The 13,197-nt window shown below is 44.3% G+C and overlaps 1 protein-coding gene across 3 annotated transcripts in view; it reads left to right on the top strand.

The window, feature by feature from the left end:
• smyd3 (SET and MYND domain containing 3) overlaps window positions 1-13,197 on the top strand; it is a 602,505-nt gene that overhangs the window by 476,964 nt on the left and 112,344 nt on the right. For all 3 annotated transcript variants that reach the window (XR_010963601.1, XM_067988627.1, XM_067988628.1), the window contains exons 7-8: window positions 3,595-3,697; window positions 10,620-10,730. Coding sequence is in view for 2 of the 3 variants with exons in the window: in XM_067988627.1 (XP_067844728.1) it covers window positions 3,595-3,697; window positions 10,620-10,730 (214 nt within the window). In the remaining variant the exon portion in view is untranslated. The remainder of the gene's footprint in view (window positions 1-3,594; window positions 3,698-10,619; window positions 10,731-13,197) is intronic.

The raw sequence follows: 13,197 nt of genomic DNA, 5'->3' as shown, positions 1-13,197 counted from the left end.
AACACGAGTTGTAGACAACGCATCAAGTGCAAGAGAGGTGAAATGACTGGGCAGCTTGAGTGGAGCTGTGTCTCTCCCCAGCTGAGAGCTAGTGGCAGCACTCGTCGTGCCTGCATCTTGCAATCAATCAGTGCTAATACTGACCCAGGTTAACAATTTCTGGAGAGCTTTCAAACTGAGTAAACAGACCTTCCAAGCTGAAAGAAGTTTTCATAAGTGCCCAAGACATGAAGTGTAGCCAAACTTCCTGGGGATTCGTGGACTGCTTTGGTTTGTCAAAAAGTGCATATTTTCTGTTTGGCGCAAAAAATCTTGAAATTCCTGAGTTATGTGTATCTATTTGTGTCTATTATGTGTATCTAGGTGGGTGGGCAGCCTGAGCTCGGACTTCTGACGTTCTCTGTAATCAGATGGTTAGAGTTATGTGGCTAGAATGAGTCTCAGTTCTCCCTGGTGGGTAGAACATCCTGGTTTCTGTTGGGCACCTGCTCTGACGGTGTGCTCCTTAGCAAACCTGCATCTTTCTATTCTGCAGCAAGACCTGCATCTTTCTGTTCTACAGAAAGTTTTTTTGGGTCACCCAGACATCTGACCTGCATGAGAACCCATGCCAATGTTAATCGAATCTTCAAACCCACTAAGGGATCCATCAGCCTGATATGAAATGCACACCGTCTTCCTGTAGGGCCACACCCATTTACCTAAGGCCAGGGAAGTTAGGTACAAGATTGGCCAGACCCTCAAGGCTTACCTTAAGTGTAAGTAGGGATATGGCAGGACTTTAATTAGCTAAAGCACAGATCAGCTTATCATTGTTTGTCCAGCTCGAACTCTCCCACCCATGAGGGCATTAACTTGTAGAGTTTAATGGAGCAGTGTGTCCAAGCCCCAGTGTTTGGTCTAACCCTCCAAGCCCCACCAGTGAGCCAGGCTGGCTGGACAGTCATCACCAGTGCTCTGGAGTACAGCGGAAATTCCTGGTTTCAGCTACTGATTCAGTGGCGTTCTCACTGAATTCGGTGTGACTGAAACTCTGTTCAAATTGATCAAAATAAGCCCCCACTTAAATAAATAGTAAACAATTTTACAACACCAAGTTATAGTCCAGCAATTTTATTTTAAATTCACAAGCTTTCGGAGATTTTCTCCTTCCTCAGGCAAACATTTGCCTGAGGAAGGAGAAAATCTCCGAAAGCTTGTGAACATTTGCCTGAGGAAGGAGAAAATCTCCGAAAGCTTGTGAATTTAAAATAAAATTGCTGGACTATAACTTGGTGTTGTAAAATTGTTTACAATTGTCAACCCCAGTCCATCACCGGCATCTCCACATCTTAAATAAATAGAAATGAGATGTCCCAAAGCACTTTACAGCCAATGAAGGACTCTTGGGGTGGGGGAGAAGAGAGAGAAGTGCTTAACTGCAATAACTTGGAATGAAGGCCTCACTAAAACAAACCACTGGGAATTAATCAACTAACACTTAACAGCGAGAGAGTTAAAGTCAATGAAGGGATTTGTGATGCACAGGTTTGCGCCGTTGACCAGATAGCTGCCTATCTGAGATGCATTAATTTCATTGGGAAGGTTCAGCGGTGCGTTGTCAAGGTAATAATGTACAGGCAGAGTGCAGTACGTTGGGTGGAATGGGAACACTGTGCAACCTTGATCTGCGAATCACACACTGTGCGTTAAGCTTATCATTCTCGCCCAGCATGAGGTTTGCTGCATCAATCAGAAACAGGAAAAGTCCTGGTGCCAAAATTGGCAGGCAGGTGCCGTTGTCTTTAGATTGTTGCTGTTGTTACTTAAGTTCTAAAGTCTCTCTTTCCTTCTTGAGGCACATCACTGCACGCTGCAGTGCTTTGTTATCGCAGCTATTATGTAAAAAAGGAGAGGGAATTTGTATTTACACAGCGCTCCTAATGAATTCCGAAGTGCTAAGCCTCGGTTAAATGGATTACATGGATTTTACTGTTTAGGATTTAGATAATTAATGGAGGCTTTCAATTTTAATTGACGGAATATAAAATGCCGTTTGTACCTACACTCACAAGGGATGCGCCATATATTTGGATGTGACTTGCATACGAATGTAGTGCTGGAAAGTGAGAAAGTTACTCAGATGATGCAAAGCTCAGTCATCACCTGCCTGCCCTTAATAAAAAAAAAAGCTTGTGCTTGAATCTTAAAAACAGTGTGGCTTATTTTCCCCCAAATTACGCCCATTCATGTAGGAATATCGGTGTTGAGAGGGCAACCGGCCTTTCTTTACTGAATGAAGATATGTAGGGTCATGTAGAAGCTGCTGTTTTTGTGTTTGTTAATGGCCTCCTGCCCAAGTAAGTTAGACCAACCATGAGTATTCACAACAATCTGCATTTGTACGGCACCCTCAACATGGCAAATGGCCCTTGGCACCTCTAAATTAAAAAGGTACAGCTCCCCGATGGCTCAGTGAATTTATTCCGTGAGTGGTGGAAGCACATAGAACGAGAAGGTCTCAAGTTCAATGCCTGGTCAGTGCCGAGTTAGCTCGTCTCGGCCAGGGCGGTGATTAGGGCATCAAAAGTAGCCTCAAAGCCCTTGGGTTAGACAGTGGAAAACCGACTCTTGGCTGTATGAAAGAAAGAACTTGCATTTATATAGCGCCTCTCACGACCTCAGGACGTCCCAAAGCGCTTTACAGCCAATGATGTATTTTTGAAGTGTAGTCACTGTTGTGATGTAGGAAATGCGGCAGACAATTTGCGCACAGTAAGATCCCACAAACAGCAATGTGATAATGACCTGATAAATCTGTTTTTAATGATGTTGGTGGAGGGATAAAACATTGGCCAAGACACTGGGGAGAATTTCCCTGCTCTTCTTTGAAATAGTGCTATGGGATCTTTTAGTCCACCTGAGAGTTAGCTGTGCTTAAGACTGATGCTGGCTGTTAGAAATGAGATCATGTCCCATTCCCCAGCACCGATGTTCTTCAAGTTGATAAGCACAAGAATTCACCAAGATAAAAAAAACACCTAACAGATTGTGCACTTGTTTTGACATATTTTTCAAAGGGTTCCAATTTCTGCTTTTGGCTGAGTTGTGACAGGTTGCTATCTCAACACTGAATTCATTGTTCCTTCCAAAACTATCTGCTTATGCCCAGTCCTGCCAGCCTAGCCAACTGATAAAGTGAAGGCTTTCTTCAAATTACCTCAAAACCCAATCATACTTTGGACTGTGCTTAATTCTGAAGTGGGCATAAAAGAAACAGAATATTGAGATGTTGGCAGCCAATTGCAAACTGAAGAACTGCACTCAGCCATGTTGCCATGTTATAATGTTTCCTCAATGACTAACCTTTAGATTATTTTCTTAGGACTTAAAAAAAAAATGAGACTTTTAACCTGGAAGTGAAAGTTCATTTGTGTTGTAGATAATAGCAGCTTGAATACAGCATTTGAGAGATTTTGTTTTGAAACATGAAAATTTATTAATAATGTTTTTAATCGTCTACAAAGGCAATCTGACTTTTAGGAATCCTGAAGTTACGTGCACATAGGCTGACACAAGTTTTTGTAGCTAATGCGAATGGTTGTCTCCTTACAGCATGTCTTTGCTGAACCACAGCTGCGACCCAAACTCTGTGATTGTCTTTGAAGGAAAGCAACTCCAGCTTCATGCAGTTCGGCAGATTCAAGCAGATGAAGAGGTAATTTATTAATATCAGCAGCAGAGCTTAATGATGATATCTACAAGTGAACTTGCTAAAGGAACTCTGCTGCCCGTATTCTAACTCGCACCAAGTCCCGCTCACCCATCCCCCCTGTGCTTGCTGACTTACATTGACTCCCGGTCTGGCAACGCCTTGATTTTAAAATTCTCACCCTTGTGTTCAAATCCCTCCATGGCCCTCGCCCCTCCCTATCTCTATAACCTCCAAAATCTCTGCGCTTCTCCAATTCTGGCCTCTTGCGCATCCCCAATTTCCTTCACTGCATCATTGGCGGTCGTGCCTTCAACTGCCTAGGCCTTAATTGGCCTTTTACGTTTGGAGGACGTATTTTAATAGAAATCTTCAAAAACACCATTTTTAAACAGCAGACTCTGAGTTGCTGTAAAGTAATCAGACCTTCCACATGTCTAGGACAGATTGAAGAATCTCTCTGTAGATTGATGATTTGGGACCATTAAGCAGTTATCTCTCTCACTTACCTTTGATCTCAATGAAATCCTGGCACGCAGTGAGGAACAGCATAGTTACCACAGTTGTTGCTATGCTGTTATAAACAAACATCACCAAAAATGGCCCAAGCGTAAAAATGAAAAGGGCTAAAGTATCGCACTAATTATTAAATAACTATGTTCTCACCTTGGGGTTGGGAAGTCAGTTTAAACAGGTGTCACGGGGGATTATGCACGTTATCCTATACAACCAAAGAAGGCCAGTCCCTCTCCAATTCTGATTATACAATAAAAGTAGCCCTTCACTATCTCTGATATAGCACCATCTTCGATATAGTCCACATTGTTAGTGTTCCCTGACTGATATATGACCCATATCAAGCCCTTCCTTTTTAATACTCCCACCCTTTTTTTACAATCTTGCTTTTGTTTTGTATGGGTGCCAAGAACAAGGTTATGGAAAGGTTTTATGTTGTATTATTTGTGTTAAATGCTAATACTTGTTTTTTTAATTGGATGTTATCTCTATGCCCCAAGCTTCAGGTCAAAGTTAACTTGTGCCATAAACACAATAAATATAACCTATTATGGGTCGGTGAAACGATGTACTCAGACAGTGTGGCTAACGGAAAGTTCATCCTTTTGAAAAAGCTTCCCTGGGGTTGGAAGCAGTGAAAGCGTGTGTGTGGGACAAAGCAGCCCTCCTGCCCCATAAATGACCCAACGATGGTTGGGATAGATCATTTGGTTTGATATGGGGTAAGGAAATTAATATTCCCAGCTAAGACACTCGAAATGAAAAGTTTTTCAGTAGCAATATTTCATCTCCAGTGTCTTCAGAGGTTTTCTTGTGTTTGCACAAAGTATGGACAGCAGCACAGAGCGTTCAACCATAAATGGGTCCAGCTATAATAACGGTGATTACCACACCATCACCATTAAATACCAGTGGGACCAGCAGGGAAGTGCTGTATGATTCATAGAATCATACAGCACAGAAGGAGGCCATTCAGCCCATAGTGCCTATGTTGGCACTTTGAAAGAGCTATCCAATTAGTCCCACTCCCCTGCTCTTTCCCCATAGCCTTGCAAATTTTTCCTTTTAAAATATATATCCAATTCCCTTTTGAAAGTTACTATTCAATCTGCTTCCACCACCATTTCAGGCAGTGCGTTCCAGATCATAACAACTCGCTGCGTAAAATTTTTTTTTATTTCCCCTCTGGTTCTTTTGCACAGTTATCTTAAATCTGTGTCCTCCTTTTACCGACCCTCCTGCCAGTGGAAACAGTTTCTCCTTTTTAACTCTATCAAAACCCCTCATAATTTTGAACACCTCTATTAAATCTCCCCTTATCCTTCTCTGCTCTAAGGAGAACAATTCCAGCTTCTCTAACTGAAATCCCTCATTTCTGGTACCATTCTGGTAAATATCCTCTGCACCCTCTCCAAGGCCTTGACATCTTAAAGAATTGGACAAAATCCTCCAGCTGAGGCCTAACCAGTGATTTATAAAGGTTAAGCGTAACTTCCTTTGGTTTGGTTTTAAAAATAAAAGACAGGAGTGCTTCAGCTTGATAATGAGCCTGCACCAGCTGTGCTGGCAGGCGGTAAGAAGGAGCTTCGCACCTGCGATTTGCCATGTCACGAGTTCCAGCTCATGGTGAGTGAAGGCTTGATCATCTTCTGAGGGAGGGGTAAAGGGTTCTTGGTGAGCGAGTCACCACACACCTCCCTTGCTTGATTTTTGACGTCCGTTTACGCATCAACCATAGGAACATAAGAACAGGAGTAGGCCAATCAGCCCCTCGAACCTGTTTCGCCATTCAATGAAATCATGGTTGATCTGCATCCTAACTCCATCCACCCGCCTTGGCTCCATATCCCTTAATACCCTTGGCTAGCAAAAATCTATCGATCTCAGTTTTAGAATTATTAATTGAGCTAGCATCTACTGCTTTTTGTGGGAGAGAGTTCCAAGCTTCTACCATCCTTTGTGTGAAGAGGTGTTTCCCAACTTCACTTCTCAATGGCCTGGCTCTGATTTTAAGGTTATGTCACCTTGTCCTTGACTCCTAGTTTCAACCCTATCAATTCCTTTCAAAATCCTAAAAACCTCAATCCAATCACCCCTTAACCTTCTACATTCCAGGGAATACAAGCCTAGTTTATGTAATCTCTCCTCATAATCTAACCCTTGGAGCCCTGGTAACACTCTGGTGAATCTGCGCTGCGCTGCACTCCTCCCAAGGCCCTGGTAGAGATTGGGAGCAAGTTCCCACCTCTCAACCCCAGATTGATGGATGGCACCAGGAGAGGGCAAAAATTAAAATGACAAAAGTGGTGAGAAGGGACCTGGGGTGGGGGGGGGATGCAGGATGTTAAAGCATTTGAATGAAATCCCTATGGGAATTTTAACAGAAGCCATTACCCATTCAAAATAAACGGGTTCGTGTTTCCGTTAAAACAGCGGCCGGAGGATTTCCTATGAATGCGTTAACAGGCTTGTATGCTGATATCACACAGTGAGGCTTCACCCTAGTTTGAGTGTCAACAATGGGAAAACTAGAAAAATGGGGTGGAATTTAAAAGCAACAAGCCTTGTTTCTTTCTCCTCTCCAAAATCAATAGTCGGAACTCTGTTTTACTGGGTGGTAAGAAGTGGGGCTTCTATTCACTTTCCAACCTCTATCACCCTCCCTTCAAACATGCAGCAAATGTTCACATAATGACACCGCCAAGTCTTCCAAGTTACCTTTGCTTTCAAGATAATGATGTGTGTGGTAGCAGCCAGTCAGGCCATTACTCCCTGCAGTCAAGGACACACTGAGCCTTCCTTTACCTGGCTGCCCCCTGTATCATACACACACAAGAGATACTGTGTGATGGGCGTACTTACAAAGGTTATCATCTGGCCACCGCGATATATATCGCGCGTTGCTTTGAACTTTTACAGCCTCAGTTGTGAATGCAATAGATGCTGATATTTCTGCAGTGAAGTCAATACCTCAGGTTTTGGCTGACCTTACGTTCACCTTTCGTAGCAACAGCAGTAAAGTATGAAGCTTTTTATTGGGCTAGAATTGAACAATCTTGGACCTGAAAGTTGGAGGTATAAACAATTATGGATTTGTAAAAGAACTGATAGCTGGTTGGGATCTTTCATATGGTACACTATTCATTTTAAGAAGAGAGAACTTGCATTTATATGGCGCCTTTCATGACCTCAGGACGCCTCAAAGTGCTTTACAGTACTTTTGAAGTGTAGTTGCTGTTATAATTTAGGGAAACGCAGCAGCAATTTTGTGCACAGCAAGGTCCCACAAACAGCAATGAGATAAATTACCAGATAATCTGCTTTAGTGATGTTGGTTGAGGGATATATATTGACCAAGAATCATAGAAAGGTTACAGCAGGGAAGGAGGCCATTCAGCCCATTGAGTCCGTGCCGGCTCTATGCAAGAACAATCCAGCTAGTCCCACTCCCCCGCCCTATCCCCGTAGACCTGCAAATTTTTTCCATTCAAGTACTTATCCAGTTCCCTTTTGAAAGCCATGATTGTATCTGCCTCCACCACCACCCACCCCCCCCCCCCCCAACCCCGGCAGTGCATTCCAGATCTTAACCACTCATTGGGTAAAAAAGTTTTTCCTCATGTCACCTTTGGTTCTTTTGCCAATCACCTTAAATCTATGTCTTCTGATTCTTGACCCTTCTGCCAATGGGAATAGTTTCTCTCTATCTATTCTGTCTAGACCCTTCATGATTTTAAATACCTCTATCAAATCTCCTCTCAATCTTCTCTGTTCCAAAGAGAACAACCCCAGCTTCTCCAGTCTATCCATGTAACTAAAGTCCCTCATCCTCGAATCATTCTAGTAAATCTTTTCTGCACCCTCTCTAAGGCCTTCACATCTTCCCTAAAGTGCAGTGCCCAGAACTGGGCACAATACTCTAGTTGTGGTCAAACCAGTGTTTTATAAAGGTTCATCGTGACTTCCTTGCTTTTATACTCAATGCCTCTATTTATAAAGCCCAGGATCCCGTACGCTTTTTAAACCATTTTCTCAACCTGCCATGCCACCTTCAACGATTTGTGCACATATACCCCCAGATCTCTCTGTTCCTGTACCCCTTTTTAGAATTGTGCCCTCTAGTTTATATTGCCTCTCCCCGTTCTTCCTACCAAAATGTGTCACTTCACATTTTTCTGCGTTGAATTTCATCTGCCACGTGTCCGCCCATGCCACCAGCCTGTCTGTATCCTCTTGAAGTCTATCACTATCCTTCTCATTGTTCACTACACTTCCAAGTTTTGAATCAGCTGCAAATTTTGAAATTGTGCCCCTGTACACCCAAGTCCAAGTCATTAAAGTATATGAAGAAAAGCAATGGTCCTAGTACCGACCCCTGGGAACACCACTGTACACCTCCCTCCAGTCCGAAAATCAACCGTTCACCGCTACTCACTGCTTCCTGTTACTTAGCCAGTTTTGTATCCATGCTGCTACTGCCCCCTTTATTCCATGGGCTTCAATCTTGATTACAAGCCTATTATGCGGCACTTTATCAAACGCCTTTTGCAAATCCATATACATCACATCAACCGCATTGCCCTCATCTACCCTCTCTGTCAAGTTAGTTAAACACGATTTGCCTTTAACTAATCCGTGCTGGCTTTCCCTAATCAATCCACACTTGTCCAAGCGACTGCTAATTAAGTACTTTTGAAGTGTAGTCACTGTTGTAATGTAAGAAATGCGGCGGCCAATTTGTCCACAGCAAGGTCCCACAGACAGCAATGTGATGTCCAGATAATCTGTTTTAGTGATGTTTGTTGAGGGATAAATATTATCCAGGACACTGGAGAGAGCTCTGCTGCTCTTCTTCAAAATATGGGGCTAAGGCAGGTATATGGAGTTAATCACGTACCAGCCATGATCTCATTGAATGGCGAAACAGGCTCAAGGAGCTAAACGGCCTACTCCTATTCCTATGTTCCTAATAGTGCCATGGGATCTTTTACATCCACCTGAGAGGGCAGACGGGGCCTCAGTTTAACGTTTCATCCGAAGGACGGCAGCTCCGACAGTGCAGCGCTCCCTCAGCACTGCACTGGAGTACTCGAGTCTCTGGAGTGGGATTTGAACCCACAACCTTCTGATCAACTCTGGTTATTGTGGTTCAAACCAAAGTTTCTATACTAAGTGGCACAGTTTCACCTTTTCATCCCTTTATTGGTGGTGCTTGGGTTTGAATCCAGCTCAGACTAACGGAATGGAAATCTCCTCTGTCCTTTGGCTACCAAGTTGGTACATGAAATGAGTTTGGACAGCTCAACCCAGTTGGTAGTGGGCCATAGGATAAAACTTACCCTCATTTGGCACAGTTTGGCAATCTCGCTGAGGAACCACAAGCATGGCTGGTGTGGGAAGTGACAAGTTTCACCTTGGTGCAGCAAGCGGTGCTCTGCTAACAGAAAGGTGAAGCCATATTATTGGGGCAAAGGGGATGGTCAGGGAGACTGGATGGTGCAGTGGGTTTGCACACTGATCTTACATCTGCAGTAATGTAACTGAAGGCTCGTTGATATGGCAAGGGTACACATGGCAACTCAAGGTATCACCCTTTGCTCAGTGTTGGCACTCTTGCGGACTTGAGCACATAATCTAGGTTGACACTTCAGTGCAGTACTAAGGGAGGAGCTGGCGTTTGGATGAGATGTTAAACTCAGACCCCGCCAGACTGCTTAGGTAGACGTAAAAGATCCCATGGCATTATTCAAAGAACAGGTGAGCTGTCTCTGTGTCCTGGCCAATATTTATCCCTCAACCAACATCACTAAAACAGATTATCTGGTCACTAATGTCATTGTTATTTGTGGGACCTAGTTGTGTGCAAATTGGTTGCTTCGTTTCCCTCCAATACAACAGCAACTCCCTCCCTCCCTCCCATCCCATCCTTCCATCCATTTGCAGATACACTGCAGAGTAATCTGAGATGGTTTCTTGATGCTGTTTTACTGTAGGAGAGTGCTGTCAATGACACTTTGTAATGTGTAGCTGGCCAACTCTTGAGATCTATCTGTATTGGAGTCTTGCACTGTCATGGGTCTCACCAGCTGCAGTCTGGTCGCCACTGAAACTTAATTGTTTAGAGGAAATAAAGCTAAGTAGGTGAGAAAAGCCATGGAGGCCTCTATTTGAGTGCTGATCCCCTGGGACCCCGGTCTTAAATGAGGCTCCAACACCTACACTGCAACCTCCCTCTCCCCCCACCCTCCTGGAAACCATTATACTTGGTGGACAAGGTGTCATCTTGCACATGGAATGCGGGACCATGACCAGCCAAAGCTAATATTGACTTTGGATTTTTATTTTTAGATTGTGGAAAATGTTAGTTATTAATGTTTCAGTTTGACCATTTATTTTTCCTTCTGCCCACCAGCTGACGGTCAGTTACATTGATGTCATGGCTACAAGCCAAGAGCGCCGGAGGCAGTTGGAGAAGCAATACTGCTTTACATGTGACTGCAATCGCTGTGAGACAGCAGACAAGGTTTGTTAAGTCTGGATTACTTGTGAAGTTGGGTCATGTCAAAGTTCTCGGTTTTTAGTCTACATTCAACACTTCACTTATTTCCGTTTGAAGGGCACCTCATCTGCTCCGTCGCTTACAGTGTCGCATTGCATTAAAATCCCGGCACTAAGTACTGTTTAATGGTTAAAAGTATGTTCTTCGATGGCTTTAGGATTTAATTCCTTTGGAAAAAGCGAGATGTTGGGACAGGTTTTGGTGGCAGGGAGGGAGACTGGAAGGTACAGTAGATTAGGAGACATCGATGTTAACGTGCGTCTGAGAGCTGGGTTTGAATCCAGCCCACATTGATGGGATGAAAGTCTCCTCCCTCTCTCTGCTGGCTGTAAGGGTACAGTGTGAAATGGGAGAGATTGGAAAGTAGCAGCCAGTGAAGGAAAGGTGGGGGCATGCTCCACAAAACTGGTTGTAGTTACAGGCTTGTTGCAATTTCCCTTTTTGGTCAGGATATCAAAGGGACAAAGATAATCTTATTAGATTTTTGGACACTAAGGGAATTAAGAAATATGGGGATGGGGCGGGAAATTGACGTTGAGGTGGAAGATCAGCCGTGATCTTATTGAAGGCGGAGCAGGCTCAAAGGTCCTTATGGCCTACTCCTGCTCCTACTTCTGTTGTTTCTTATATTCTTAAGGATTTACTTGGGAAGGAAGGGATGCGAAGAAAAGGCAAGAAAATGGGAATTAAAAAGATACAGCTGCCACCACTAACAAAATGGCAGATGAGACTGGATGGGCCAAATGCCTTCCTCCTCTTCTTAATGGTGTGTGTAGGGCGTGGACTAGGGTTGCCAACTCTGGTTGGACGTATTCCTGGAGGTTTCATCACGTGACCTCCTAACTCCTTCTGACCCACTCAGCCTTTGTTCCCATCTCCAGTATAACTAACAAACAAAAGCATTCAAAGAAAATGGAAAAAAAAAACACACCATTTTTTTTTTAATGCCCTGATGATTATTTCTTCCCCAGCTATTGCTCACATCAGTGTCCAGGAGATGAACCTTTAATTCCTGGATACTCCTGGAGGGTTGGCAACCCTCGGGTGGACATGAACTAACGACAGGCGGGGGGGGGGGGGGGGATGTGGGGAAGAACTAATCTTATAAAATGGGCAATAGAAGTAAAATCAGAGCCGCCTCTTTTGATGTGGTGAGATTGTGCTGCGGAAAGTTGCTTTCAAGCTCAGCTTATGAAAGAAACAATCATCTGATACCGAGCAAAAGTAGAAGTGATGTCTGTGATGTGCTGTCATGGACTGACATCTCCTTGACAGGAAACATTTGATCAATCAGGGATTGAAGTCGATGCCAATAAGGTGGGGGGTTTTTTTTAGACGCTGCGACCAGAGATTTATTTGCTCAGACTCGCAATGACCACCCGCAAAGAAATCAGGCAGCCCTGGTACATAAGTGGCTTTTCACGTCAATTAGATCCAGTGTGAGTGAGATGTTCCTCCATCATTCATAGAGCAGTGGAAAGAAAGAGGCCAGTGGAAAGGCAAGTGTCATTTCAGTCGTAAAATTCTCATAGCATCTCTCCGAATCCTGGCATTCCCACATCCAAAACCTGCTGTTCAACCAAAATTGGAAGTGAGAGGATTCGATGGGCTGACAGGAATCCAGCTCTTTCCCTTTTGTTATTAAATTAGCACCGTTATAAGGGCTGTAGCCATTTTTTCCTGTTGCTCTCAGGGATCAGACAGTGTACAGTGGAGTGTGAGGATCGCAGGGTTCAGACAGTGTACAGTGGAGTGTGAGGATCGCAGGGTTCAGACAGTGTACAGTGGAGTGTGAGGATCGCAGGGTTCAGACAGTGTACAGTGGAGTGTGAGGATCCCAGGATTCAGACAGTGTACAGTGGAGTGTGAGGATCCCAGGGTTCAGACAGTGTACAGTGGAGTGTGAGGATCGCAGGGTTCAGACAGTGTACAGTGGAGTGTGAGGATCCCAGGGTTCAGACAGTGTACAGTGGAGTGTGAGGATCGCAGGGTTCAGACAGTGTACAGTGGAGTGTGAGGATCGCAGGGTTCAGACAGTGTACAGTGGAGTGTGAGGATCGCAGGGTTCAAACAGTGTACAGTGGAGTGTGAGGATCGCAGGGTTCAGACAGTGTACAGTGGAGTGTGAGGATCGCAGGGTTCAGACAGTGTACAGTGGAGTGTGAGGATCGCAGGGATCAGACAGTGTACAATGGAGTGTGAGGATCGCAGGGTTCAGACAGTGTACAGTGGAGTGTGAGGGTCGCAGGGTTCAGACAGTGGAGTGTGAGGATCGCAGGGTTCAGACAGTGTACAGTGGAGTGTGAGGATCGCAGGGTTCAGACAGTGTACAGTGGAGTGTGAGGATCGCAGGGTTCAGACAGTGTACAGTGGAGTGTGAGGATCGCAGGGATCAGACAGTGTACAGTGGAGTGTGAGGATCGCAGGGTTC

The sequence above is a fragment of the Heptranchias perlo genome, chromosome 8 (assembly GCF_035084215.1).
Source record: "Heptranchias perlo isolate sHepPer1 chromosome 8, sHepPer1.hap1, whole genome shotgun sequence".
Classification (NCBI taxonomy): domain Eukaryota; kingdom Metazoa; phylum Chordata; class Chondrichthyes; order Hexanchiformes; family Hexanchidae; genus Heptranchias; species Heptranchias perlo.
Note: the sequence above shows the minus strand (reverse complement) of the source record. Positions and strands in the feature narration are given on the sequence as shown.